The sequence below is a fragment of the Neolamprologus multifasciatus genome, chromosome 22, assembly GCF_963576455.1.
Source record: "Neolamprologus multifasciatus chromosome 22, fNeoMul1.2, whole genome shotgun sequence".
NCBI lineage: Eukaryota > Metazoa > Chordata > Actinopteri > Cichliformes > Cichlidae > Neolamprologus > Neolamprologus multifasciatus.
The window spans coordinates 34030787-34058504 of record NC_140459.1 but is presented as its reverse complement, the minus strand read 5'-3'; the positions used below and the strand labels follow the sequence as shown (position 1 = coordinate 34058504).

At 40.8% G+C, this 27718-nt stretch overlaps 1 protein-coding gene across 2 annotated transcripts in view; it reads left to right on the top strand.

Moving 5' to 3' along the window:
• LOC146493865 (retinoic acid receptor beta-like) overlaps nt 1-27718 on the top strand; it is a 229692-nt gene that overhangs the window by 112522 nt on the left and 89452 nt on the right. The window contains exons 1-2 of one of the 2 annotated variants that reach the window (XM_085149713.1): nt 4528-5588; nt 20789-20937. In XM_085149713.1, the coding sequence (XP_085005839.1) occupies nt 5432-5588; nt 20789-20937 (306 nt within the window). In that variant the 5' untranslated portion in view covers nt 4528-5431. Of the gene's footprint in view, nt 1-4527; nt 5589-20788; nt 20938-27718 lie in introns of those variants that run through there. The other variant, XM_085149712.1, reaches the window with a different exon arrangement.

The window sequence follows — 27718 nt, the reverse complement described above, 5'->3', positions numbered from 1 at the left end:
TTTAGTTTCACTCCGTATCAGTTTGAAGCTCAACGGCATCATTTCATGTACTGAAATCGTGCTTAGGCACGATTCATGAGTGGAAAATTACTTTCCTGCTTCATGCAGGTTCAATTAAATTAACAATAGATTAAGTGCAAATGTAACTAAATATAGCTGTGTGAACGAGTTTTGACCCATGGATGAATTGTGACTACCAAACTGACTAGTTCTCATAAGTAGTTTATAAAATAAGGATTTCTTGTGGAGAAAGTAGTGCCTATACGTCATTCTGAAGCATACTGAAGCAGGTAAGTTCTCCAGTTTCCTCCTTGTTGGTTGTGCAGAAGCTGAAAACATCAGCTGCTGTACGCATGTTCCCTTGAGGCTGTCAGACTTTACTCTTCCTTATTAAATGATCAGCTACACTGCTTATAGTCACAGTAGAGTGAGTTTTGGCAACAGCCATGAACTGCGGAGCAGTGATGCCAAAAAGTGGCTTATCTTGATGGATGGGTTCATTATCACCTTCTAATTACAGGTGGATTGTCAAATGTATTCATTACTTGTGCTGACCGGGGTTGTGTGAATGTGTGTCCAGGAGTTAGTGTTACACCTGCTGAACTCCAAGGGGTCAACTCGTGTGTGTTGGGGAGGGGCTTGGGGTGGGACTGGGTTCCAGGGGGTTTTGTTTCAGCTTTGCTGTAGGCTCTGTGCAATATTCATGAGTTATGTGGGGATCAGTGTGCTGTGTGCTGCGTACCACTCAAACTGGTTCTGCCTCTGAAACTGCTTCACTTACTCTGTGATCTATCTATCTATCTATCTATCTATCTATCTATCCATCTATCTCAGTTTTCCTTGTAAATCAAGTAAAACTATACCAGAGAAGTGGAAAAATCGATTTTATCAGCATTTAGAACAAACGCCTTAATCTTTTTTTCAACAATCTTGACTTATAAACCTATAAAGTTTGGAGATTTGCTGTAGATAAAAACAATGTGGTTCCAAAAACACTAGAACATTTCCCATAATATGACTCTAAAGTATTTCTTTATAAGCCCCACTGGTGACTGTTACAGATATGGCCATGCCCTGCAGAGCCACAGATAACTTTGCTTGTTTATACAGGCTGCACGGTGCCTTTCATAATGACTGTAATGATGAAGATATGTGATATGAATAGATAGAGTGTCCTTGTGTCAGATCTAGTTGAAAACTTGAGACTCGTTTTCTGCTCTTCATGGTTTTCTCATGGTGTCGGGTAGCAAATTAATGGTGTTAGTTTAGATGAATGAGTATCTTCTTTTGACACTTGATTTTAATAAGGCTTAAGCATCCAAATATGTATGTGATATTTTGGCTAGACAAAGATTTAGAAATGGGACAATTCGGGAATAAACCAGTTTGGCTGGTTTATTTAAACCAGTGGAAACCAGCAACCCAAGAATTTCTTGCTGTTTGGACCTTTATGTTAAGGTGCAAGCACCAAAGGTAAGTGGACTCTAAAGCATGACCAAGTTGAGACTAGAGAGTAGTGCAAATGTATTTACTTTGCACAAGAAGTAGAGAACTTGCAACACTTAATGGTTTGCACTGGGAAACTATGTGCCAGAGAACACGGGCATGAGCGTCAGAAGGCAGAACCTGAGCCTGGGATGGCGGTCCACTGGGAGAGAGGTGATGGGTGTTAAATCCCGAAAATGTACATAGGTAAAATAACAGTTCCAAGTGTTGTTAAGATTAATGTTCAGGTGTACTTGTGAATAGTGGTCCAGGACATGGACTGGTTTACTCACAGGAGATCGTAGGCAGGAGGGCAAGCAGGTGGTGGAGCGGAGGGTTTTCCAGGGGCGATTTCTAATGGAGAACCAGCTCAACAAAACAGATGAGGGAATACAAAGACAGAGATTGCTGAGGCCCACTGGGAGAGAATCTGAAACAGGGAGCAAAGAGGCCTCAGAAGACAGGAATATTTAGCACTGGGGGCCCTGACACCCAAAGTGCTTCAGACTACAAGGCACATTTTCAAACACAGCACTTTTATCTACTTTACATCCATGAAAATTTCAAATCACCAATCACCTTACATGTGTCTTTGGAGGAAGCCAGAGAACTTGGATGAAACCCAAGCAGCCGTTGAGAGAACATTCAAACTTTCACACAGAACCAGAACAAACCCAAGCAGGAGATTTAAACGTGAGACATTACCATGATGCAGCAGAACCAACCACAGCAGCAGCATGAAAGATCTCCTCTGACACAACGCAAGCAAATATATCACAATGTGCTGGTGTGGAACAGCTACAAGGCAGGAATAATACAATCACAGGAATCAATGACAAGAATGATATTGACCAAACTTATACACAAAAAATCAAAGAACTTTTTTTTACTAGAGCAACTGTAGAAACTGGAGGAAACTGACATTCACTAATGTAAACCAGGAGATCAAACCACAAAACAGAGATGATGAGACTCAGAGACGTTTACAAGAAAATACAATTCTGGTTTTAGGTGTTTGTTTCGGTGTTTGGCTGGTCTCTCTGGTGGCCAGCAAAGAATATCACAGTAATTTAGTCTTCATTTGGAACCAAACACAGGCACAGGGAGAGTAATTATTAGACAGAATATACTGAGCTCAGTTCAGAAAGCAGCACTTCTTGTCTAATTAGCACATGATGCTATTTAAAATAAAATATTTACAGTCTTGAGCCACTAAACTTTGATCTATAAATCATTAAAACATCAAAAGGCACCGAACTAGGTGAATAAACTAGTGTTGTACCTACACCTACACAAAACCAAGTCTACCTTCAGTCTGGTCGCAAAAACACAAAATTTGTTCTCATTTCTTTAGTTGAATTTGCAAATTTCCAAAAATGTCGAGGTTTGAGAGACATGCAATTGTATCTTTGAACCAACGAGGTGATTCCCACAGAGCTATCAGCCGAAACATTTGTCAAACCTCAATGTGGTGTGGGATTTGTCCTTAAAGAAATGTAAGAAAACTGTGGATGTGTCTGTAGCATATATATGTCTATAAACAGTATCTAAAATCATGTCCTTAGGATCCCAGCAAAGAGTCTCAATGGAAGAGAGAATTGAAATGAGCTATTTCACACACGTACTGGACTGCAACTTGTTTTAATCATTCATTAATCCAAAGTGGACATTTTGGGTTCAAATTATTGTTTATATGTACGGTCTAGGTTAGGGAAGAAGTACATCAGTGAGCGGTTTTAGCCATCTGTAAAACACACCTTAGGTGTCGTCATGGCTTTTGGGGACCTTATAAAGTTAAAGGTACTGGAACAGCTTCATTTTTCCAAATTACAGTGATCCCAAACACTGCAAGTGCAGTAAAAGCATACCTGCATAGAAAACATACACATGGGAACACGATCAGTCATGGATTGGCCTCGTGAAAGCCTGTACATAAACATTATTGACGTAGTGCAGGATCATCTTAACAAAGATTGCAACAAAAGGCAGCCAACTCAAAAAAAACCTTTGAAATGCCCCCGATGAAGCCCAAAGACGTACTTCTGTTCCTTTTTAGAAGAGCTACCTGCAAACCTGAACGACCTTCAGGTACCATCTCAGCTACCAGCAGGAACAGCAGACAATAACAAAATGCACAAAAGGAAGAATTAGAGCAAAGGTGTGTGCCAATCATGTGAAAAACGATTCACTGTTACCTCTCCAGTGGTCACGATGGTTTTTGTTTCCTAACTGAAGTTTATCTCTCTGTGTTTGTGATCAGCAGCTGTTCCCTTAATGTTGTTTTGAGGATTTGTGTATAAGATTCCCCCTCATGCATATTCCTAAATGTGCGAGAGGGCAAATAATTTATGTTGATTGATTCTCTCATTCGTATGATTTCATGTTTGAAAACAGATAAAGATTCATCTGCCTGGAAGATCAACAGTCAGATGAATCGTGTTGTTGTCGATAACAGATCATAAGAAACTGATGCTGTGTGAAGATGCTATAGAAAGAACACTTTAAATAAGGAAGATTCTCGAAATAATACATTTGTTCCCTCAGCATGTACGCCTGTCGGCTTAAACGTGTTCTACTTTTGTTTGAATGATTCATTTCTTGGAACGGCAGCTGCGCTGTCGCCAAAATAAATAAGAGTATTTAGAAGAACCCTCAGTAAAGTGGTTCAAATTATTATTCTAAAGTTTCTAAATTTTCTTTTTTTTTTTTTTTTGCTTTAATCTGCTATTTTAAAATTAAGTCAAAGCAACTTAAATCTGTATTCTGGGTCTCACTGAAACTCATGTTTTAAAGCCAGCCTTTTAATTATTCAGATATTAAATGCTACCAACATTGTCAATATGTTTAATATATCAATATAACAACAAAGTCAGCAGTTTTCTAAAATGTTGCAAATCACAGGTCACAGTTTAGTTTATAAGCCCTTTATATTCTTTACTTATGCGCACAACTGTGAATATGCTTATCGTTGTCAGTTGTCATGTAAAACAAGAACGCTTACTATTAACAAAATAGAGTATTGTTTTTTTTTAATTCAAAAATAAAAGATAAATAAAATGACGATAAAGTTCTTATCACTAATCAAATAAATAATATGACCTCATGACTGATCCCATGGTCCAACCTTCACTAACAGTGAGCGTCGTGCGTAAAAAGCAACATGCCCATCACAGCCAGAGAGATGTGAGTGCTGATACTGTATAATGACTAATAACAATAATAATAATAACAATAATACAATTGATAATAATAACGACAATAAAAAACCTCGTTTCAAATGTTAGGGACAGCTGCGTGGGTCTTCTTTCCCAACTGAAGAAAGTATTCTTTTCCCTGCGTTTCTTCACTTCGCCTTGTTCCGCGCTGCGGAGCTGCAGTGATGTCAGCCTGCCTGGGTGATTTGAAGGTCAGCCGCCTCGGAAGGGTTCATACAGAGTTCACCGGCATATATTAAGCATTTCAATCTTTCACTCTCTGTGGCAAAACTAGTTGGAAATGAGTTGCGCGGGGGGGTGGATAACCCATTCGTCATCGCAGAGGAAACGTGAGCTTTTAAACGCCGTCCGTGGTTCTTTTTTATTATTATTATTATTACAAGAGACAAATTCTCCTGTTCGCGCGTGTTTTACCACCGCTCCCAATGCGAGACGGGGCGATTTCCAAAAAACAGGTCGGATTATTGTTATTATTATGGAGTCTTCAGAGGTTCGCGGCAGGGCGGAGAGTAGACTCGGTGCAAGAAATGAGGATTTAGAAAAAGCGGCGGAGCGTTTCGGACTGAAATAATTAGTGATTCCAGTGCGGGACGAAGGAGAAGAGGAACGAAATCCGCCGTGCCAAGGAGAGGGGGAGGGAGGGGGAGAGGAGTTCGACGGAGTTGCTTGCGCTTATGTCGGCGATTTTTATCCATCACACACAAGAGTAGTTGAACGAAGAGCCTCTTATCATGTTTGACTGCATGGACATGCTCACCGTAAGTCCCGGACAGATGCTGGATTTCTACACCTCCAGCCCGTCCTCCTGCATGTTGCAAGACAAGGCTCTGAAAGCATGCATCAGCGGACTGGCGCATAGAGAGTGGCAGCACCGCCGGAGCGCACACTGTAGGTCCAACTTCTCCACATTCTGTCGTATTCATGCTGTCGTTCTTGTGCTTATTGTTTCGCTTTGAGTCGCAGAGGTGAGCTCGAAATAATCATACAGGCAGAGTCCGGCATCTGTTCACAACAAGTTCTAATGAAAGGGCCTGCAGGTGGCAAGAGTGACAGTGGTAAACACGATGGAAACTGCTGGGTAATTATTTGAGTTTTACGCTGCCGCATAATTAAATCTTCCGAAAAATAAAAAAGTATTAAAGATTCAAAGGGAGACCATTTGTGGAGCGTCTTTGGAGCAAAATCAAATGTTTAGATGATTAAAAACAAAGAAAAAGTCTCCGAGCGCCTCACGTGCTTCCCAGCAGAGCCGATCTGCTGAATGAATGCTGATGGCTTCCAGCAGTTCAGTTCAGAGAGCAGCACCCTAGCTGGAGGAATGTAGACCGTAAACACGGGCGGTGTTTCCACACCTCCCTCCCCGGGCTGCACATGACAGGAGGGGGCGGCCTGGCAAACCGCGACTTACGTCCTCTGACACTAATGTAGATAAACGAGCGACTTCATTGACTTCAGCGGCAGCTCGCTGCTGGAACACGAAAGCTGATGAAGGATTGTGTGCTAGTTTTTATCCAGGAGACCAAGTGGACGCTTTAAGGGCACAGAGTGTTGCGTGAACTGTTGACGTAAAGAGTAAATGTAAGATTTAACAGTCCACAGTCAGGACTGTATGGAGAATGAGCACTGTGTCCTAATTATTATTATTATATCCCGTTTTATGAATTATGACTCGTTATTTGTGGATCTGTTTAGAGTTTTGTTATTAAACTAGCCTGCATGTTACCGCGATATTCGAAACAGCCGATATAATATCACACTCACAACTGAGCCTGTTGTCATGAGGCAGTTGTCAGTGTTTGTTGCTGCTCTCTGATTTATCTTAATTTGTTAACGACCTCCTCGTGTGTCACCGCTCAAAGGCAAAACCCAGTGAGCAGCAAAGTTTCGGCTGAAGCCTGTAACCTGCAGCCGACTCCCACAGCGCTGAGCTGCGAGTCTTTTACCTCAAATTTACATCTAGTTCTTATTTTCGTAATTTCTGCTAACCTGTCAGAAACCTGCTCCTGGTGGTCAGGGCTCTTTAAATGATCAGCATGCCAAAGAAAACTCGAGCTATGCTTTTTCTCCTCAAATTTATATCCAGTTGACATAAATTTGTGGTTATCTACAAATTATTGCTCTAAATAAAATAACAATAATAAAAAAACAGCGATCAGGCCGTTAAACCTGTTAAATATTTTCCCATTTAAAAATGTTTTCTATTACATTATGTGCTCAGTCAGAACTATGTAAACGTTTAAAATATGTATTTAAGATTAAATGAATTATTGTTTTATTTACAGGTATTCTGTTTAGGTTTTCAATTATATGCTTTTTTATTTTTATCCATTTATTTATTTAAGACACAAGCAAAACCAGCATGGTGCTGTGAAAGGTTTACCCCAGCGGGTAAAGTGTCCGCATTAAGAATGTAAATGTAAATTTTCATTTCATTACTTAGAATAATATATTTTTTTAAAAGGTAAATCTTAGTGTGTGTAGCAAGGAGCATTAGTCCCACGAGTTCTTGTCCATGTAAACTCGTCCTGTTAGCTTTGAACAAAAGGCCAACATGGACTGGATTTTATTCAGACTTCTGTCGTGTCCAAGTGTTTTTTCTTCCACTAAGTCCAAATGACTTTTTAAGCATTGGTCTATATTGCTGCAGTTGTTGCAGTTTTACATGATCTCTTAATTCGCAGTGAGCCTACTTATCAACAGATTGCGTAAATGTACTTTGTCTCGCTGGCTTACAGGGAGGATTTTCTCTGTGGTCAGAGCAGAGGCCTGTTCCAGCGCATATTTATTTCTTTATTTCATGTATCTACTATCTCCTATTCAGTTGTTCCCTTTTTGTTTGAAACAACTGTTTTTGCACTTGATTTACTTCAAATAGAAAAGTGAATGTTTTTTGTTTGTTATATTTTGCATTTCATAATTTTTTATTCTTCTGCGATTGAGTGAATTCACTCTTTTGTTCCTCATTGACGATGCAAAATGTCCTTAATCTGTTACATGAACCCTCAAAATGAACTCAGTAGTTTAATTAATAAGTTAATTAAGTAAATTAAATTAAGAATCGATTGATGAAAACAGTGTAGCTTGTGAATATTTTAATATTTGTAGGGCATGTAAAGCTGCTGTTGGTGACTGGGCCGATGTTTCTTTTATCAATAATTCTATTCTTGATAAAAGTTTGCAGATTCATTTTTAAAGTAAGGTAGAAATAAGGAAATGACTGGGAAAGCCTCCCCTGCCCCCATTTTTTAAATATGCCATTATTTTTGTGCATTATTTTTCTCTCAATGTCAGATCTCAGTGAACTTGAAATAGCCGCAATGCTAAAAACGAGGAACTCATGAGTAACACTTTGGCCTGTGAAGCCCAGTGTGCAGGTGACAGGAGGCCTTCTAACACATCCCAGTAAGCTACTGTTTAAATAACACTTTGATTTGAAGAAGCCTGTCTTTTGTTCACTGAAACATCGGTTTTATAATTTGTTTTTCCAGGAAAATGCAAACCTCCTGAGTATTAATTAGCTGCAATGACAACAAAGCAACCATTAATGCATTTCCTCGTTCAGTTCAGATGTTAATTAAGAGTGAAAGAACCTCTTACACTGATGAAATGGGCTATCGAATGGCTACACATGATGTCAATAATCTGGAAACAAGCAGCTGAAATGTTAGCATGAAAAGACAAAGAGACAGCCTGGTGTGGATTGTAGATCTGACACATGCTATGAAATAATGAGTCTTTTGTCTTTAAGCCTTAGCATCTCTGATATGGACAAGAAAGGCCACGACTTGCCACCAAACTAATTTAATGACTGTGATGACAGGTGAACGGGGGAATAAAACGCTGTGTACAACAGTGAAATGATTAGGGTGGCATTAAGGCTGCCCTGGGCTCTGCTGGCACTGTGTTGATGAAAATACCTTTAAATAAATATCATATATTAGCGAGCTCATAAATCATCATAGCTGCTGATACATGCAACTTTCATATTTCATATTATAAAGAATGACTCATTTTAACACTTTCTATAGCTGATGTTGTAGTGGTAATTAAAAATACTAGATGTTATTACTTTTTAAAAAATGTTTATGATGCTGAAAATTAGATGTTTTTCACACAAAGTTTTTTTAAATAGCCTGCCCTGAGCTTCATGTCATCTTTAAATGTATAAAATGGACAGTTTTGTTTAAAACTGCAATAAAAAATAAAGAAATAGGATAAAACAACAGAGTGAACAACGGGAAACCTCAATACAAACCAACAGATAATAATTTTATCGACTATGTTAAAAAATATGAGGAATTTTTTGTTGTCTTTTGCAGTCTTATTAGAGTTTTAGAGGAGTTTTCCCTGATTTGTCATTAATTACTTGACTGTACATTAGAATTTCTCCTTCTGAAAGTATATTTGCAGAAGTGGAAAATATACATGTTTTAGGCTACTACAAAACACATTGTATATGGACCTCTCCCATCCCAACAATGGCCTCTTCTCACTGTTGAGGTCTGGGAAATGCTTCCACTCCCTTAAGGCCAAAACAGAGAGAATGAGGAGGAGCTTCTTCCCTCACGCTATTCGGGTCTTGACGCAGGGATACTCTGAACCGTCATGCATCATGTCACTGCACACACACTGTTTATTTGCACACTTCTTATAATTTCTTTCTTAAATATTTTATTTGCATGTTCTACTTTTTATCTTATAATTTAGCTTAATTCTTAGGTTAAATTCCTAATTTATTGTTTAAATCTGTTAGACCTTTTTTTTATTGTAAACGTTTAAATTGTACATTTTGTAAATTTCTTTACTGTAGTTTAATGGTCGGATATTGTGCAGCAATAACATTTCACTACATGTTGTACTGTGTACGACAGAATTTGAATTTGAATGTATAAACCTGAAAAATACATTATTGAAAATATACTGAAAGTTTTCAGTCTTAACACACGTCACAGACCTTCTTATTAGGGTCCCAGTGATGGTTTCATAATTTTTCAAGGTTGTGTGTTTATGTGATTTTTCATGATTTTTGATTTCCAAAAAATAAACATTGATTTTCTAATATAATCAAACAGTTTTCTGAAGCTGACGTCAAACAGTGAAATGTTTGGTTGTAAAATAAAACAGTTATTCTTTTATCAGAATGACTGCTGAATAACAATCACACACACACACACACACACACACACACACACTTCTGAGATATAGTAGGGGATATAAATCAGTTGTAGCTTGAATGAAATTAACAGAAGAAACATTTTCACTCTGCATCTTTTCTGTTTTTTCATTATTTTGCTTTTGGCTGGGGTCAGTGACCCTACGAGCAGCGCGAGGCAATAAATGAACCCTGCAGAGGTTCCACAGGTAGTCCAACGTGTCCAGGGTGGCACATTAAGGCCACCTGTGTCTTTAACTAAACAATCAGAAACAGACTATGAGGGTGGTCTGGTGGTCCTAACTCCTGTGGTGGGCTTTGTGCTCACTGCCTGGCACCATAGCCCAATTGGAATTTGTCATAGGATACCAAAACTGGGAGGTGGGAGACACAGACCTGTACAGGCTAGCCCAGGGATGCCCAATCCCAGTCCTCGAGAGCTACCATCCTGCAGCTTTTAGATGCATCCTTGTTCCGTCACCTGAATCAAATGAATGTTTGTTATCAGGCCTTTGCCAAACTTGATGGCATGCTGAAGAGGTAATCCAATCATTTGACTCAGCTGTGTTGGAGTAGGGATGCATCTAAAAGCTGCAGGACTCTTGAGGACTGGGATTGGGCACCCCTGGGCTAGACAGTGCACCCTGACTGCCTTTAGGTATTGGGGTGAAATCCTTGGCTCTGCGGTCATACCCTACGCTTCCAAAATGGGTCCTGGAGTCTTCCTGATTCAAGACGATGCCTCATGTGAGGAGAGTATGCAGGAGGATGAAGGAAGTGATACCACTGACCTGCCCCCACACTGTCCTGACCTAAATCCGATAGAACAGATCGGAACATTATTTTTCTGTCCATTTGATGCTGCCAGGTTACACCTCAGATTGTCCAGGAGCTCAGTAATGCCCTGGTCCAGATCTGGGAAGAGATCCCCATCATCCGTCATCTCATTAGGAGCATGCCCTGATGTTGTTGGGCAGACATACAAACATGTGGAGGCCATACAAACTACTAAGTAAGAGAACAGAAGAGTGCAGAACTAGTCTCTCACATCAGCTGGTCTTTTTAATTCAGCACCCCCCCCCCCCCCACACACACACACACACACACACACATATATATATATGTGTGTGTAAAATATGTAATATATTGCCTCATGCTACCAGTACTGACCAGTACTGACATCCATCCTCTTCCACTTAACGTTGTCAGGGTTGCAGGAGGGCTGGAGCCTATCCCAGCTATCATGGGGCGAGAGGCAGGGTCCACCCTGGACAGGTCAACCAGTAGTGACACTGGCCCCTTAAATTAGCTTAAATGCTTTGAGTATTTTAAGCTCCCTTTGGCACACATTGGACGGCCATGCAAAGCTGCTTCTAATGTGGTGCACACTTTGTGAAAGCCTGAACAAAAAAACACTCCCATACACAGGAGTGTCAGTATTAAGAGTGAGCTTCCTTTCCTACGTGCCTACGTCTCCACATCAAAATCACCACAGCTTAACACGAACCAAATACAGAAACATCTCTTGTAATTTGTCAGGTTTAATTAAATCCTGTGATTTATGATAGAACCACTCAATTGATTTTTACTTACATTTCTAGCGCAGCTTCCCTTCTGCAGCATAAAAGCAGCTTTGTCCTCCAAAGCTTCATTGCTGTTTGCAGCGACAGGCTTTGCTTCATATTCTTTGCCATGTGTCCGTTTTGTGGACCGCGTGGACAGAGTTTCACAGGCTACTTGTTTTCCATCCTAGAGGATTGGATATAAGGATGCAGAGGGCACAGAACAAATCTGCAGATTAAAACCTGAAAACCTTTGTGTATGGAATTGACATGCTCTCCCTGTAAATAGGTTTCCGTCCACAGTCCAAAGATAATCATGGTTAGGTGTGGTCATTCTAAACTGGCTGTAGTGTGCTGTGAAAATGAAAACACTGAAGAAACAAATGGTTTCCTAAGAAAAGAAAATGTAGCATTAAGGGTGAAATCTTTCATAAAATAAAGGATGTGCAAAGATTCTTTGAATGGCAGAGATGTAGCACAGAGCCATGGCTCAACGTCTCACAGTGAAGCCGTTTATAATTCTGCTGCTCACAACAAACAAGCACAAGCAGAATTTGTAGACTTTTAACTGTATTTTCATAAACTTTACAGCTTTTCCGACTGATAAAAACCTCCCTTATGGCCGTTCATTAAATCAGAATCAGAAAGGGTTTTATTGCCAAATGTTGAGCAGGTTTACAACATTAGGAAATTGTTGCGGTACTTAGTGCAAACATACTGTCATATAACGCTTAAATTCTTTGTCACAGCAGCTTTTTCTTCATCATGTAGAAAAATAGTTTAATATATTAATATTATATAATTATATATTATGTATAAATGTATGTAAATATCCTTTACCGTGACACAAAGGGGAGTGTCACTGCTCCGGCCCACTGATATCAAAGTGGGCTGCATGTGGCCCGCCGTGTAAAATGAGTTTGACAACCCTGCCTTAAACTGTGGCAGCGTCAGCTCCAGTGGAGCTATTGTGTTATCAGTCTTTTTGTTGAAAAACTGGGGGTTGCTGGGTTTAATGTTGTCAAACTTATTATTCACACGCTATTGTGGTGTAGGTCTATTTTTAGTCACGAATGTGGGTTAAATGCTCCCGCTTACACGGTGACGACGGTGCACTATGGCACTGTGTGATAAAATAAGCATTGAAGCAAAAAAATTTGAAGATTTTTTATAATTTTCAAATTACTTGGTGAATGGTTGCAGCCCTATTCTGAATTATTTGAATTTCTTTAAGGGAGAAGAACTTCTCAGTCAGCATGTTCTCTTACTGGCTGGTTGTAAAAGGCAGTGTGTGTTCATATCAGCCTTCTCTGGTGTCACTAACCACAGTTCTCATAGATAGCCAATCACAGTCCCTCCCCTGGTTCATCTCGCAGACTCCAGCAGGGAGCCTGTGCTTTTTTTACCCAACCGGCAGGTTCAGCCAGAGGGTAAGGGTTGAGGAGTCGCTCATTTTTCTCTCCCTGTTCGTAAGCCACACTAGCTGTGCCCACTTGTCTGTCAATGGCCTTTATTTCTCTGAGCTTTCTGTGTATGTTAACATGCAGAGAAGCCGACTCAAAGTTTAATCATGCAGAAAATGGAAAAAGGCTCCCCCGCAACTGATGCCTATGTAGCTAACTGATGACCACACCTCCACACATACATGTAATGAGGGGTGTAATGCATCTATGTTTATACGTCCCATCTGTCTGCAGGTGGTCACACTGCCTCTTAGAAGCAGCCATGAGTTTCAAATAGGTAGCAGGGCTAAATTGTTGTGGCTGCCTCTCCTCAGTGTGTAATCGCCCAGCCATCACAAATGCACCAAAGTATTTTTCCTCTAGATGTATGTTGAAGTGTGCTGTACCGCCTGGTGGAGGCTAAGGCACATTAATTCTGTGCTTCAGTAGTCCTCACCTGATGCGAACACCTTGTTTCAGTTATTAAGTGTTTGATACAGAATATTACACTCTGGTTATTATATAGGCAACTGTTCTTGTGTATCTATCTATCTATCTATCTATCTATCTATCTATTAGGGGTGGGCGGTATAAACGGTATATGGTAGAAACGAAATGAATTTGGCCAACGGTCGAGATTTTGACTATACCGCTCTACCACGATAGCGCATGTTGATGGTGCCATCAAGCTGTGCCTGTTTTGGTTGAAAGCATCATAGTGGCTGCCAGGCGACAGTGACAGCGAAGAGACGAAGCACGTTTTGGAATATGAGGAAAGCCAAAAACTGCGCTTCCTCCACTTTCCTACCATTGATTCAGTAAAGATGAATTCTCTTGCAGTTGCTCTATTCCCATCTTGTTGCAGTATATTAATGACTAACCTTCTATTGTGGATGGATTATCTCAGTTGTTCTCCTGACTGAAGTTTGGTCCGTTTACAGCATCCTGCCATGCGATTACATTTGTCTCTAACCATCAGGAACCCTCACGTTAACTTTTATCGAGTGGAAAAAAGTTAGCGTTCATCCTCCAGCTTCACTGTGTTTATAATAATAATAATAATAATAATAATAATAATAATGGATTGCATTTATATAGCGCTTTTCGGGGCCCTCAAAGCGCTTTACAATTCCACTATTCATTCACACACTGGTGGAGGCAGCTACAGTTGTAGCCACAGCTGCCCTGGGGCAGACTGACAGAAGCGAGGCTGCTATATCACACCATCGGCCCCTCTGGCCAACACCAGTAGGCGGTAGGTGAAGTGTCTTGCTCAAGGACACAACAACCAAGACTGTCCGAACCGGCAACCTTCCTGTTACAAGACCAACTGCCAACTCTTTGAGCCACGACCGTCTTATGTTATGCTAACATAGCTGTGTCGCTAGCAATCACGTGGCACGTCATTATATACCAGCTAGCCCAACTTCAGTAACCCTACAAACGTCACTGCTGTTTAGTTTTCTGTCTTCATTTATGTTGGAAGTGATAGCAGAGCTGTACGTTTGAATGTTTCAGAAATCTCTCAGTCAGAACATGCTATATCATGTTTAGGTGGAAGCTAGCGAGCTAACTTCCTGCTAACTTCTAACTCTGTTAAATGTCATAAATTCTGTTTTCATGGATGTTAAACGTAATTGTTACACCTGGCAAAGCAGCAACGCTGATCATTTTATTAAAGATGAAAAAATTTAGATGGTTTTTCACTCTCAGTGATGCTGCAGTGTTTGTTTGACTTTGGGACCTGAGGTGGACGGAGTCAGTGTTGCCAACTCCTCAGTAAGAAAAATCGCTATTGGCTGTCTTAAAAGTTACTAGAAGTCGCTAAATGACATCATCACCAATTTGCATTTGGTCTTAGTGAAAAATCTATCCATCAGCTTCCACGTGTCCAGAACTCTGCTGCTCATATTATCACCAGGACCGCTTCTATAGAATAGAATAGAATAGAATAGAATTCAACTTTATTGTCATTGCACATGCACAGGTACAGGGCAACAAAATGCCCTGTACCTTCTATGCACCACATCACCCCTGCTTTGCAGCAGCTTCACTGGCTTCCGGTTAAATACCGCATCAATTTCACGATACTTTTGTACACATTCAAGGCTATCCATCATCTCTCCCCTTCATACCTCTCTGACCTGATTCAGATCACCATTCCTTCTCTGTGTCTCTTTCCCTCCCTTCCCCCCCACCGGCTAGCCACCATGGGGCTTTCTGTTGCTCTGCCTCCCGTCTTTGGAACTCCCTTCCTCCTGAGATAAGAAACATCACTTCCTTCCCTCTTTTTAAGACTCAAAACTCACCTTTTCACAATAGCCTATTTCACACAAACTTTTCCATCCTACTACTTTAATTTATTTTATTTATTTGCTCAATGTTTTATCCTTTTTTTAGGTAAATTGTTATGTTTGTTGTTGTGATCGCTTGTGTACAGTGTCCTTGGGTGTTTTGAAAGGCGCTTTCTTAAATAAAATGTATTATTATCATTATTATTATTATTATTAATCACTGCAGCAAACCCTCCTGGCACCGGGTTGCAAGTTCCTCTCACCTCGGCTTCTCTTTACAATATTTCAGCCTACATTCCTACTACCAGGTATCCAACTATATCTCCTCCTAACCCAGTTCTTTTCCCTCCTTCCGTCGGAGCAGCTCGAAGCAGCACATGGCCAAGTTTTTCAGCCCAGGGTCCCTCTTTTCAAACTAATATTGCTCAGTTTTCGCTGGCCTCTTCACCTCCCTCTGCAATTCCTCTTCCCAGCCCACTGGCTCCAAAACCTTCCCCAGTATCTGCTCACGTTCGCCAACAAATCGTTGCTGTTAAATATATAGATCTAGCTGAGCTCATTCCTCTACCACTCCACCAGCCCACTCCACCCAGGTTGATTAGAGGTGTTCTCTGCACCGCTGTCCCCTCCCAAAGACAAGAGCTCGATACGTACTTGACAATAATACTTGATCTCACCCTATGATTCGTCGGAACCGGCTTTTACTAGTATCACATCCAGTTCGCTTCTCATGCAGCAGCTTGCTCACAACAGTTTGATCAGGACACATTCTGGGGCAGTCTCAACCAGGAACTCTGGTCGCATCTTTGCTGCCCATTTTCCTCTTTCCTGCAAGATATGCGGTGCTCCTGTATCATCCTGTATCGTTTGAGCCCAAAATAATTCACAGCCCATAAGCTGCACATCCAGTCTTAACCGCTTGGCCCCAACATGTACACCAGAAATTTCAAAACCCACAGAATCCATTGCTAGCATGCCTTTGCCACAAGGTACAGATAGGAAGGGCAGACCCATCATGCATCCAGGAGGCCGCACCATTTGTAATAATTTCAACGATTCTGGTTGCCTCAGGTGTTAGTGCCGCTATCTCCACTCCTGCTCCTTTTACGACGGCGGCAATTCCCGCCCAGCATGCCCCCGCAACCCCCCAAGCAATGACTAGCTTTACCCGTTTCGACACGCATTCAGAATCCAAGATCAAAATAAGCCTTAAAAAAATCACCCTAACCCAGACTTCGTCAACTTTTTCCTCAAAGGTTTTTCAGAAGGTTTCCACCCAGGCATTGTCACCCAGCCATCAGTTTCTTGTACCTGTAAAAACCTCCAGTTGACAGCCAAAGAAGTTAGGGAGGGTTTCATGATTGGACCCTTTTCTAAGCCGCCTTTTCCCTTCTTTTGCATCAGCTCACTTGACATCTCAACAGAAATTATTCAGGCAAAAAGCGCATCATCATAGAGTTATCTGTGCCTCACGGTAGTCATATTGCGTGCATAAATAGCTTTGTTCCCAGCGATGATTATTCTCTTAAATACTCTACAGTGAACCATGCCATTTCCCTTGTTAAGATCGCTGGCGGTGGTGCATGGCTTTTAAAAGCCAACATCACAAATGCCTGCCAATTCACCCTGACTTCAGGTGCTTGTTCGGAGTCAAGTGGAGGGATATTATTTTGCCGTCAGGCTAACCTTTGGTTGCAAAAGCAGCCCCAAGCCGTTTGACTCACTCTCTGAAGCTCTATGTTAGATCCTTTCCTACAACCATAAGCTGCCATTTTTAGTTCATCTTCTTGACAATTTCCTGGTCATATCCCCTTCCACGTCACCGCCAGCTCATGAGTTATCCACCCTGAGGTCAGTCTTCTCCAAACTTGGCGTTCCAATTTCAGAAAAAAAGAGGGCCTATTGAAAAACTCAATCACTTTTGTCCTTCAAAACTTTCTCCTCGTTGGCACATGTTCCAAACGACAGCTAGCCTCCCTTACTTAAACTTTGCATTATGCATAATTCCTCAAGACCGCTCCTTTATCTCTCACTTGTTTTCACTTGCAGCATCTAAACCATCACTCCTCAACACTATCACGCTAGAAAACTCTTCCAAAGCCAAACTGCAACTCTGGCAGCTTCTCCTTGCTAACTGGAATGGTATTTCTTTCTTTTATGACATTCAGCTTTACACAGATGCTGCCCCTTCTGCCAGCTTTGGGGGTTATTATGGCAGAAGATGGTTCACTTCAGCATGGCCTCCTGAGTTCTGCCACTATATCCAGGAATGGTTCCTGCCTTCCTCAGCTGTTTTCAAAATCTACCCAGTGGTCATCTCGGCCTTACTGTGGGGCCACAAATGGTCAAAAAGATCCATCCTCATTCACTCAGACAACCTCACTGTAGCTCACATAATCAACAAAGGCCAAAGCAATTCCCCTTCCATCATGCCCCTCATGCATCGGCTCATGCATGGCTGTCAGTCACCCACCAGCCTTGGGCTCTTATGCAGAGGCAGCTCTGACACCAGTTCTCCATTTTCAGCCACAAAATGCACGATCTAAACCCTAGCATTGCAGAGCTCATCAGCCTCTCCCAAGAAGCTATAATCAATAGTCTTGCCGCAAGCAACTTAGAACATGTTCCGTTTCTTCCACAATCACTTCAATCTTCCCTTCCCGTCATTTGACATTGCAACCATGTCTAGGTTTGTTTCTTTTGCATTCCAATTTCTGGGCAGCATCAATTTCTTTGCCCAAACACTCACAGGTTCGCCTTGCTTGACCATTTCATCACCTCAGCTATCGCTACTCATCCAAGGTCTCAAACGGCAGACACCCTCTGCAACCCCACGGGTGCAACTCAATTCAATTGCACTATAAAAATGCAATTGAATTGAACATGTGAGTCTTATAAGTTACAGTTGAAATGAAATTCTCAGCTGTTGGTAACAATCCATCCAATCCACGGATGCAAAGAAATCAAAACATGGATGTCCATGGGTTAAGTTATGAGAAATGACATGGGGAAATAGTCTTTAACATGCTTACTGAAATATATTTAATACTTTTGTGTTGGTGGGGACAGCTTCAAGATACGTGAAGAAACGTTGCATGCATCAGGTGTGGTTGTGGCCCAATTTTCAACTGTTCTGATAATTCTTTTTACTCCTCTGTCTAAAATCTTGCGGGGGGTATCTAATTGTGGTTTATGGTGAAATGATGATATTTCCACTTCAAGATTATGGCCCCAACAGTGCTCACAGGAGCCAGTGGCATAAGTAGTTTTTGCAACAATAAGGTTATGAAGGTCTTGAGAGAGCTCATTGTTTTTACCCATCATGAGATGTTTCTTGTGTGACATGTTGGTAATGACACGTTTTTATTGGCCATCAGTTGGGACTGAACCAGCTGATATTAATTTGCATGACTGCTTTCTAATTACTGATAGATTTCTGCTGGTGTCGTGACTGTCCATGCATTTTTGCACCTCGCCTTCTTCATGTGTTCAATAGTTTCCCCTGTTTTATTTCTTATTAATACACAAAACTTATGGACATCTATGGTTAGATTTCTGTGCATGTGTGATTTGTATTTTTTGTTACCGAAATCTGGTAATAATGTCAATATCACCTGTTATGGGCTGGTGATTTGTTACACAAGACACACACACACACACACACCTATCTATCTATACACACAACTATCCAACATTAAGTATGTTTCTGTCATGTAAGTATTTTGCAGTTGGAGTTGTTTTAGCCAGTTGTTGTTGACAGTGTGAGGTCAGATTTGGATTGTGCAACATTATTACAATTTATTCTGTCTGATATTCTCATATCATGTAAGTACAAGTATCTAGAGATTTGGACAAAAGAGACCACCTGAAAATCAGCAAAAAAATTGCTCAGCGTAGTATGACTAGTTATAATTTGTATAGACATGCTGCCACACAGTAGAATGATGTATGTAAGACAACTGCATTAATGCATATTTCCAGGTATCTATGTGTATCTATGTGTATTATCTGTGGTTTGGTTATAGGAGCGAATTTTGCAAAAAATGGAGATAGAAAGTTCAAAATTCTTCCTTAAATAGTTTCAAACCCAGGTTGGTCTTTAACTCATACTGTAAATATATAAGAGCATGTACAAGTGCCTGTTTTCTTGATCCTCCTTTGTCAAGTGGCTTTGTGTGTCAGACCACTGGCTCATCTCCAGCAGATTGTCTCAACGAACATCTGCTTTATGTGCAAATGTTTTAACCTGCTCTCTGCCAGCTTCACAGGGAAACCATCTGGAGCATTAGAAGCAATGAAATGAAAATCAGTGCTTGTCTCTCTGTCCTTACCAAGTTGGAAGTGCATTGTACATTGGCACTATAAAAATGCAATTGAATTGAACAAAGTAATAGTAAAATGCCCAAATATAAATAGTCAAGAGTACAGCTAAATATAAATACCCCAAATTGTATAATTTGGAATAACCTTGTAATTTGTAAGTGAACGGTGAGTGTGATGGAAGATCATATTAAATCACCAGGGAATTCCATTCAGGGACAAGGGTCCAGTAATTATAAGAGCTTGTCTCTCAAGATTGGTAATTGGGTTTACCCTGATGAACTACGGAAGAATGTAATCCAATCTGCTGGATGGAGTGCTTCCCATTTTCTGATTGTGCATGTGTGTGGACAGCTGCTTGGTCTCTACAATTATCATGGTTTTGGTGCATTTTTATTGATGGTGCTAAATTCTCTCTTGTAACATTGTTAGTGGTATTTTACCTGCATGTTACATGCACATCTCCCATAAACGCTGTTTAATGATTAATGCGTAACATTTATTTTATAGCCATCTCTTTTCTGTGTGTGCTCAGCTAATTTACTGGACCCTCCTTCATAATTATCTGAAAATGTAATAATATTTTGGAGTAAATTAGATGGATGTTTCCAAGAAAGGCCTATGCTGTTTGTTAATTGTAATAAGAGGAATTTGTTAACAAGTGTCTGTTTGGTGGATTCAAGTTTGACTAAAATAAAATGGGATTGAACCAAAAAAACTTCCTATTTTTTCACTATTCTGGTTGTAAATCCGTGTAACCTGTTTTAGTCCTGGTTTTCAGTACACAACCAACGCACGTTGGTTGGAAAGATATTCATGAATATGAGCTTCAGTAACTTTAATTTTTAATTAAGTACAAATACGAGCAGTGCCTATTAGTTTTTTATTCTAAAACAATAGTGACTTTTACTCAGTTGTATCACCAAAATCATTTCAAATATCTTCGTTTGGTTATACTTCAACAAGCAATTTGATCAATGGTTATATTTTCTAGATCACTTGGCTGACAAGGTAATTTAAATGAAGATGAACCATCCCTGGAAAAGCATTAAGCATTTTGACCAAGCAACACACACAAACTAATCATGAGAAATACTCGAAAGCAGAATATGATGTATAAAAGTTTATATGTGGAATTTGTGGCTAATGTTTTCTCTCTGTAGGCAAAGAACCTAATTGTAGTGAGACAGTTTAGACAGTTTAGTTTCCTGTACGTTAAAATTTAAAGTTCTTTTCTAGTTCCAAATTGTTCAATTATTTTAGTTACTTTAGTAGAACAACCTTCTTCATCTCCTTCTTTTGTTTGCAATCCCTGCAGCCATTGAAACACAGAGCACCAGTTCTGAGGAACTTGTCCCCAGCCCACCATCCCCACCACCCCCTCCCAGGGTGTACAAGCCCTGCTTCGTCTGCCAGGACAAATCCTCTGGATACCACTATGGTGTCAGTGCCTGTGAGGGCTGCAAGGTAGGACTCTTGTACGTTGTCACACAAAGTAATGAGCTTTTTTGTTTCTCTGCCATGCTGAGACCAGGGATATGTTTGCTGAAGAGGATTACACACAATTGCCTTTGTTTTTGCCTTTTGAGAACCTTGTGATGGATTTTTTGTTTCTTAATTGTTAATTTTTAAACCTATTTTTTCCATTGTGGGTGCCATGTTGCCTCGTAAGTAACAGCAAGACTGAGAGACAAAGATACAGTGCTATGAATCAAAGTATTTGCCCCCTTCCTATTTTATTTTTTATTAAAATATTTATTTTCTCTTTTCTTTTTGCACATTTGTCACATGTTTCAGATCATCAAAGTTTCATGATAGACAAAGATAACCTGAGTAAATAAAAAATGCAATGATTTGTTTGTTAAGAGAAAAAACTACCCAGGACTATCTGGCCCTATGTGAAAAAGCAATGGTCCCTTAAGTGGTTGTGCCACTCTTGGCAGCATGAACTGCAATCAAGTATTTGCAGTAACTGGACATTGTTTTAATTCTGCCACATTTGAGGGTTGTTTAAGGTCATGTCTAGGCAACTCCAAAGCCTTTAAGAGGTGGATTCGCTGGTGTGATGTGTTCATGCTCCTGCTGTATAACCCAAGCACGTGTAAGTCTTTGAGGAGTTTCTGGTAGAGAGCAGAATTCATGGTTCCATCACTTATGGCTAGTTGTTTAAATCATCATGCTACCACCACCATGTTTGAGTCTTAGTGTAATGCTCTTTTATGATATGCTATGGTCATTTTATTCCTGATAGAATGGGATTCAAACTTCCAAAAAGTTACTGTTGTCTTTTCAGTCCACAGACAATTTTCCCAAATGTCTTAGAGATTATCAAGATTTTTTTTTCTGACTGCTTAACTGAGACTGAGGCCCTTGGATGTCGTGTTGGTTCTTTTGTGAGCTCCTGGAGGAGCTGTTGATTTGCTATTTGAGCTCTTTGTTTTTAGGACAACGACTCCTGGGAAGATTCAACACTATTCCACATTTTCTCCATTGTCAGATAATAACTATCGCGATGGTTCGCTCGAATCCCCAAACCTTCTAAATGGCCAGATGTCAGAGACTTTGTTTCTCCTCTGTTCTTTCGTTTCTTTAGATCATAGGTGTCAAACTTTGGCCCGCGAAGCCATACCAAATTACTATTAGAGCTGGCCTACTGGTATTATACAGCTAATATATATATTGTTTAGTATTAAGCTTTGCTTGTTCCATATTCAGTTTTCCAGCAAAGCTTATTTGAGTCCATAAGAAAAGATTCATTCTTATATCTGGAGGAAGATTTTTTTTTCAATAAATATTAATGTTAGCCCGCGACTTTGTTCCAGTTTTGAATTTTGGCCCACTGTGTATTTGAGTTTGACACCCCTGCTTTAGATCATAGCGGGATATGTTTTGCTTTTTGTGCTTTTTGAGAGAACCACCTGACTTTGTCAGAATGTATTCCCTGATTCAACAGGTCAGGCCTGGGTGTTTCCAAATTATGGTCACATCCAAATTCATGGGCTGCTTCCTCCTGAGGACGCATTTGTAGACCGATTACGTCACAGCGACGCGCCGAAGGCTGTCCAAATTCGTAGACTCCTCCGAATGCAGCTGACAAATGTGTCCTCCTTTTCCCCGAATTTGAAGGATGGGTCGCGTGTGTCCTTCGTCGCCCACCATATCCCAGAATTCATAGCGCGGCCCAGCCAAACTCCAGTTTCCAACAATGGCGGCCGCTACTAAGTTTTAATATTACTCTTATTATTCTTTCTGGGTCACAAAATAAATGTTTAACATATTTTCAGGCGAGAAAGTAGCTGTGTAAACATCAAATATCTGCTCGGTTTATCAAGATATCGCATATTTGCAAAAGTGCTTCGACGTTTTCGGAGACGTCTGTTACCCACCAGCTCGATAGCAAGCAGGGAGCTTGAGGGTCACTGAAGCCGCCGAGAACGGCACAACTCCCGGCACATCATTTTCAGATCACCGCGGAGTTTCGCTACTCAGGTTAAACGTAATATATAAGTCACTTAGACAACCTAAAAATGTTATTGTTGGGCTTTTTTCAGTGTTTTGTTTGTTCGTGAGTAAATCGGTTTGGCTGAGATTAAAGTTATTAGATTAGATAAAATAAAACTTTATTAATCCCCCGGGTGGGTTCCTCCTTGGTTTTCACACAGCTGACTAAACGTCAAACAGAAAACTGATTAAACAGAAGTATGAGACAGTCAAGAATTTACGCCAGTGTCCTGTTATATTTTAGATAGCAAGGAGCAGACGGCTGAGTTTATTAACCTCCACCGAGACAGCGGTGACGCAGATCTGAAGGCAAGACCGTCCAATTCCACGGCTGTTTACTTCCTACCCGACCTTCTGAGGACCCGGCCCACGTAGACCGCGAAGGCCGGTTCCTCAGGAGGATGCAGCCCATGAATTTGGACACGACCTATGTGGTTAATCAAAGTTAATTTGTGATTTAACAAATGTGTGAAAATAATAATTTCTGTAGTTTATAGAGTTTTAGTTTTGTTTATGTTGGTTTTCAAAACCTTAAACGCCATGAAGTAATTTTTTTATATATCTGCAGGAATAAAAAAACGTTAAGTGAGAAAATCTGATTGTTTTCCTAAATTGAGTCTACCACTCCTTCGTCACACAAGTGTATTCGTGCCCCGTCTCTGTCTGCCACTGTTGAGGTGTTCTACTTTTAGAAACTCCTCCCAACATCGGCTCTGGCAGCAGTTGTCTGTCTTCTGACACTTTCATATCTGTTGCTAGGCAACTGCTCACACCTGCATGCAGATAGACACATATACAAACAATATTCAGTGTGTGGAGTTTGGTGTGCTTCTTTAACGTTTCTAATGATTGATGTACAGTACTGTTAGTACTGTAGTAACAGTAATATCATATAATATTTTCTGAGGAATCCACATGTATTTGTTGAAGGTGGGCTGTACTATTTCTTGTCAAGTTCTGCAGTTTTCCTTTCCATGCAGTCCAACTACGTGATGACCTCTCCCCCTCCTCTCTTTGTAACTGAAGCAGTGGTATGAGAAGGATTTTTGGAGTTAGCGAGGCGGTGATCCAACATGTCCTCATCCCAATGTGTAACATACCGACGACTGTGAGAAATCGTCGGTTACGCGCCGGGAATGATAATGCTCTGGGTCAAACTAAGTGCTGTGTAGGCTCCTATTACATCTACGTCTCATCATAAAGATCTGTCATGACCTCTGACCTTCTTGCTGTGACCTTGATTTAAGGAAAGCTCACATTAAGTGCGGCATCACACAAGAAGTATGGAAAACAAGAAGAAACAAAAGAAAATGAAATCAGGAATGGAGCATATCCTTTTTCACAGTGTTACTAACTCTGATGTTAAAGTAGTTAAAATCATGGCCGCATGTTTTGGTGGTTTTTTGTATTCTATTGGTTACAATGAATCTTTCTGTCTCAGTGACAAAAGCTGTTTTCCCTGCAGTGCATGGGGCAAGCCCCCTCTTATAGGCTGGTGCAACCAAGCATGCAGTACAGCTGCAGGCTGCAGGCCAACAAAGAAGACATTTTACTGCTCAGTGAATGAGCCAGTTATAGCCACAGATACAGTCAAAAGCAGACAGTGGGAGATTCTGTGTGTCAGCCCGGTGGAGAAATGTTTGAGTAAACTTTTAAAAGTCTTCTATGAAATCTGGGAAACAGACACTATCTCTACTTTTAAGATTGGGCTTCAAACTTTCCTTTTTGCTAAAGCATATAGCTAGTGCTTAACCAGGTGACCCTGAATCCTCCCTTAGCTATGCTGCAATAGACGTAGGCTGCTGGGCACTTCCCATAATCCACTGAGTATTTCTTCGCACACCTTTTTCATTCACCAAGTATTGTGTATACACTAGTGGTGCAGCGGATCACGGTTGATCCGATATCCGAACCGATCCCACTCCACGGTTTGGCACACACGTGATCCGAAGATTCGAAAAAGAAAAAAAAAGTATGTGTATGGTGGCGTGGTGGGTCTGTCAAGCGGTAGCTATGGTCAGCGCTAGAGGTCCAAGTGGAGGAGCAGAGGAGTTTAAGCAGCCCTTTGCTGCCCAGCCCGACTGGGCTAAAGCTATTACAGAAGCTGCTGGGGTGTTTAGCTGCAGACGGCCATATTCTGTTGTGCAAAACAAGGTTTAAACTGTGATGAACATGCTTGAGCCACGCTATGATATCCTGTTGTGCGTCCACTTCAGTGAAAAGATCGTTCCAAGCATGTATGAGCAGAAGTTTAAAGTTATGGCTGAACTGTCCCACGCATCTTCTGTTGCCCTAACTACGACCTCCAGGGCAACGGAAAGCCACGTGACCGTGACCGCTCGTTATATCACAGCGGAGTGGTTGATACAAAGCCCTGCACTGCCCTATAGATTACATTAGATTAGATAAACTTTATTAATCCCTCGGGTGGGTTCCCCCGGAAAATTCAGTTTCCAGTAGCACAGCACCGACAGAAGTTGCAGAATGTGAGCAGAAATATACACATATATAAATACAGAGAATACAAAAGGGATAAATCGAATGAATAGGAATAAGAATACAAGGGAACAGCACATTTCAAGTATTGTGAGTCTATTGCACCGTTGGATATTAACAAAAACTATTGCACAGTGAAAAGGCACTACAGCTTACTTGTTCCCCCCTCCTCTGTCCCTGTTTCCCCTCCTTCTCCCCTCCAGTTAAACAGTTTGATGGCGTGTGGGACTTTTTAAGTCTGCTGGTCCTTGACTTTGGAAGAAGCAACCTTTCACTGAACAGACTCCTCTGGTTGTTTATGGCCGTGTGCAGAGGATGCCCAGCATGGTCCATAATGTCCATATTGCACCTTAATTTTTTTTATATAAGTGTGTGCAATGAGTCTTCAGTTGAATGTTTTTTAATAGGCAAAAAAAACTTAAATAAATAAACTGTGAGTCGAATTTTTGTCTTTTTTTTTCTATTTTTGCTGATCCGAAAATTGATCCGATCCGTGACTTAAAACCGTGATCCGATCCGAACCGTGAGATTTTTGATCCGTTGCACCACTAGTATACACCATTCTGAGTTTATTTACTTGATCTTATTAATCGCTGGTCCTCTTCCACAGTGTGTGTTTGGCCTTGTCTTCCTACCCTCACTCGAAATTTGGTTGGGCCAGATGGCCACCCATCCCTGAGGCTGGTTCTCCTGGAAATTTTTTCCTGTGAAAAGAGAGTTTTTCCTTCCCATTGTCACCAGGTGCTTACACAAAGGGAGTCTTTTGACTGTTGGGGTTTCTCTCTATTGCTGTAGGGTCTTTACTTTACAATATAAAACCCGTTGAGGCGACTTTCCTTTTGATTTTGGTGCTATGTAAATAAAGTTGAATTGTGTTGAAATTGTCACAACAGCCCTGTGCATGCTCTCCTTCTCCTTTCTCCTTCCAAAGATTACAAAGTGTATTTTAGGTGAATTGATTTTTGTTAGAATTATTATTAGTAGTAGTAGTAGTAGTCGTAGTAGTATTGTTATTACACTCTGTTTTTGCTTTGTTCCTAAATTTCTCACAGTTAAAGTCTAAATTGTGGACATTTTAACCCTTTGTGAAACACTAAAGGTAACAACAGAGTATTAATCCATTTTACTGTGAATAGCTGGTCCAGGTTACTCTAGCCCATTAAAATGAACAGAGCCCTGGGGCCTATTGGCCAGGCCCCTAACTTTAACCCAGTTATTACCAGGTGCCTCGATCTAGGGGGGAGCTACAGAAACAGGTGTGGGTGATAGATACTGGGCTTGCAAGGCTACTCAGGTTCCCGGCTTTTATTAGAGCAGGCTGGGTAGACACCTGGGAGAGAGAGATAATTAGAACTGGGCGAGTCCCCTCACCCATCCATTGGCTCTATTAACTCTGCTGGGTAATACTCATAGGGTCAGATTAGGGTTAGTTCAAAGCCCATCCAGACTTGCTGCACTGGGGTGTTTGTCCCACCAGATCAGACACCACATTTCGTAATGTTGTCTGTGATCTTCCTCTTTTCCTCTTACCTGGCAGCTCCATATTCAACATCATTTTCTAACACATCCACCGTCCCTTCTCCACACATGTCCAAACCATCTTAGCCATGCAGGGAAAAAATCCAGTATTAAAACCTGAGCTTAGGTCCTCAGGTAAGACAATATCTTCATTTCACACCTGTTCACGGTTGATGTCATGTATGTGCACATGTTTCAGTGTTACCCTCAGACTAATGTTCAGAGAAACACATGGCCGAGGGGTGCACTACAAAAGACGTTTGTCACCCAAGCTTCCATTTGTTCAACAAAGACTAAAAGCCCAATATATTGTAATAGGTATCATCAGGATCACGCTTCTTCAGCACAGAGTTGTGTATTGATGTGTACTTTTACATGATATGTATTTGTTTTTTGATAGAAACTCTGTATGATGTCATATTTTTGTAGAATGGAGAGAAAAGGTTGTTGGTGCAGGATAGGCTGCACACTCATCTCTAAGGTTCATAGAGATTGGTCAGAAAAAAGAAAAATATGCAGTGAGTAGCAGTTTTCTGGGCGGAAATGACTTGTGCATGCCAGAGGTCAGAGGGGAATGCACTGTTTTTAAAACAAATGGTTGCAAATGTCCTTGGTGATATTGGTAGCATGAGATGGTACAAGCAGTCCGTTAAAGTCACGCATGTAGTCCAGTTCAATCAGGAAGTCCAGCTACAGTTGCAAGGTTTGCTGCGTCTCTAAGCACAGTGTGGTA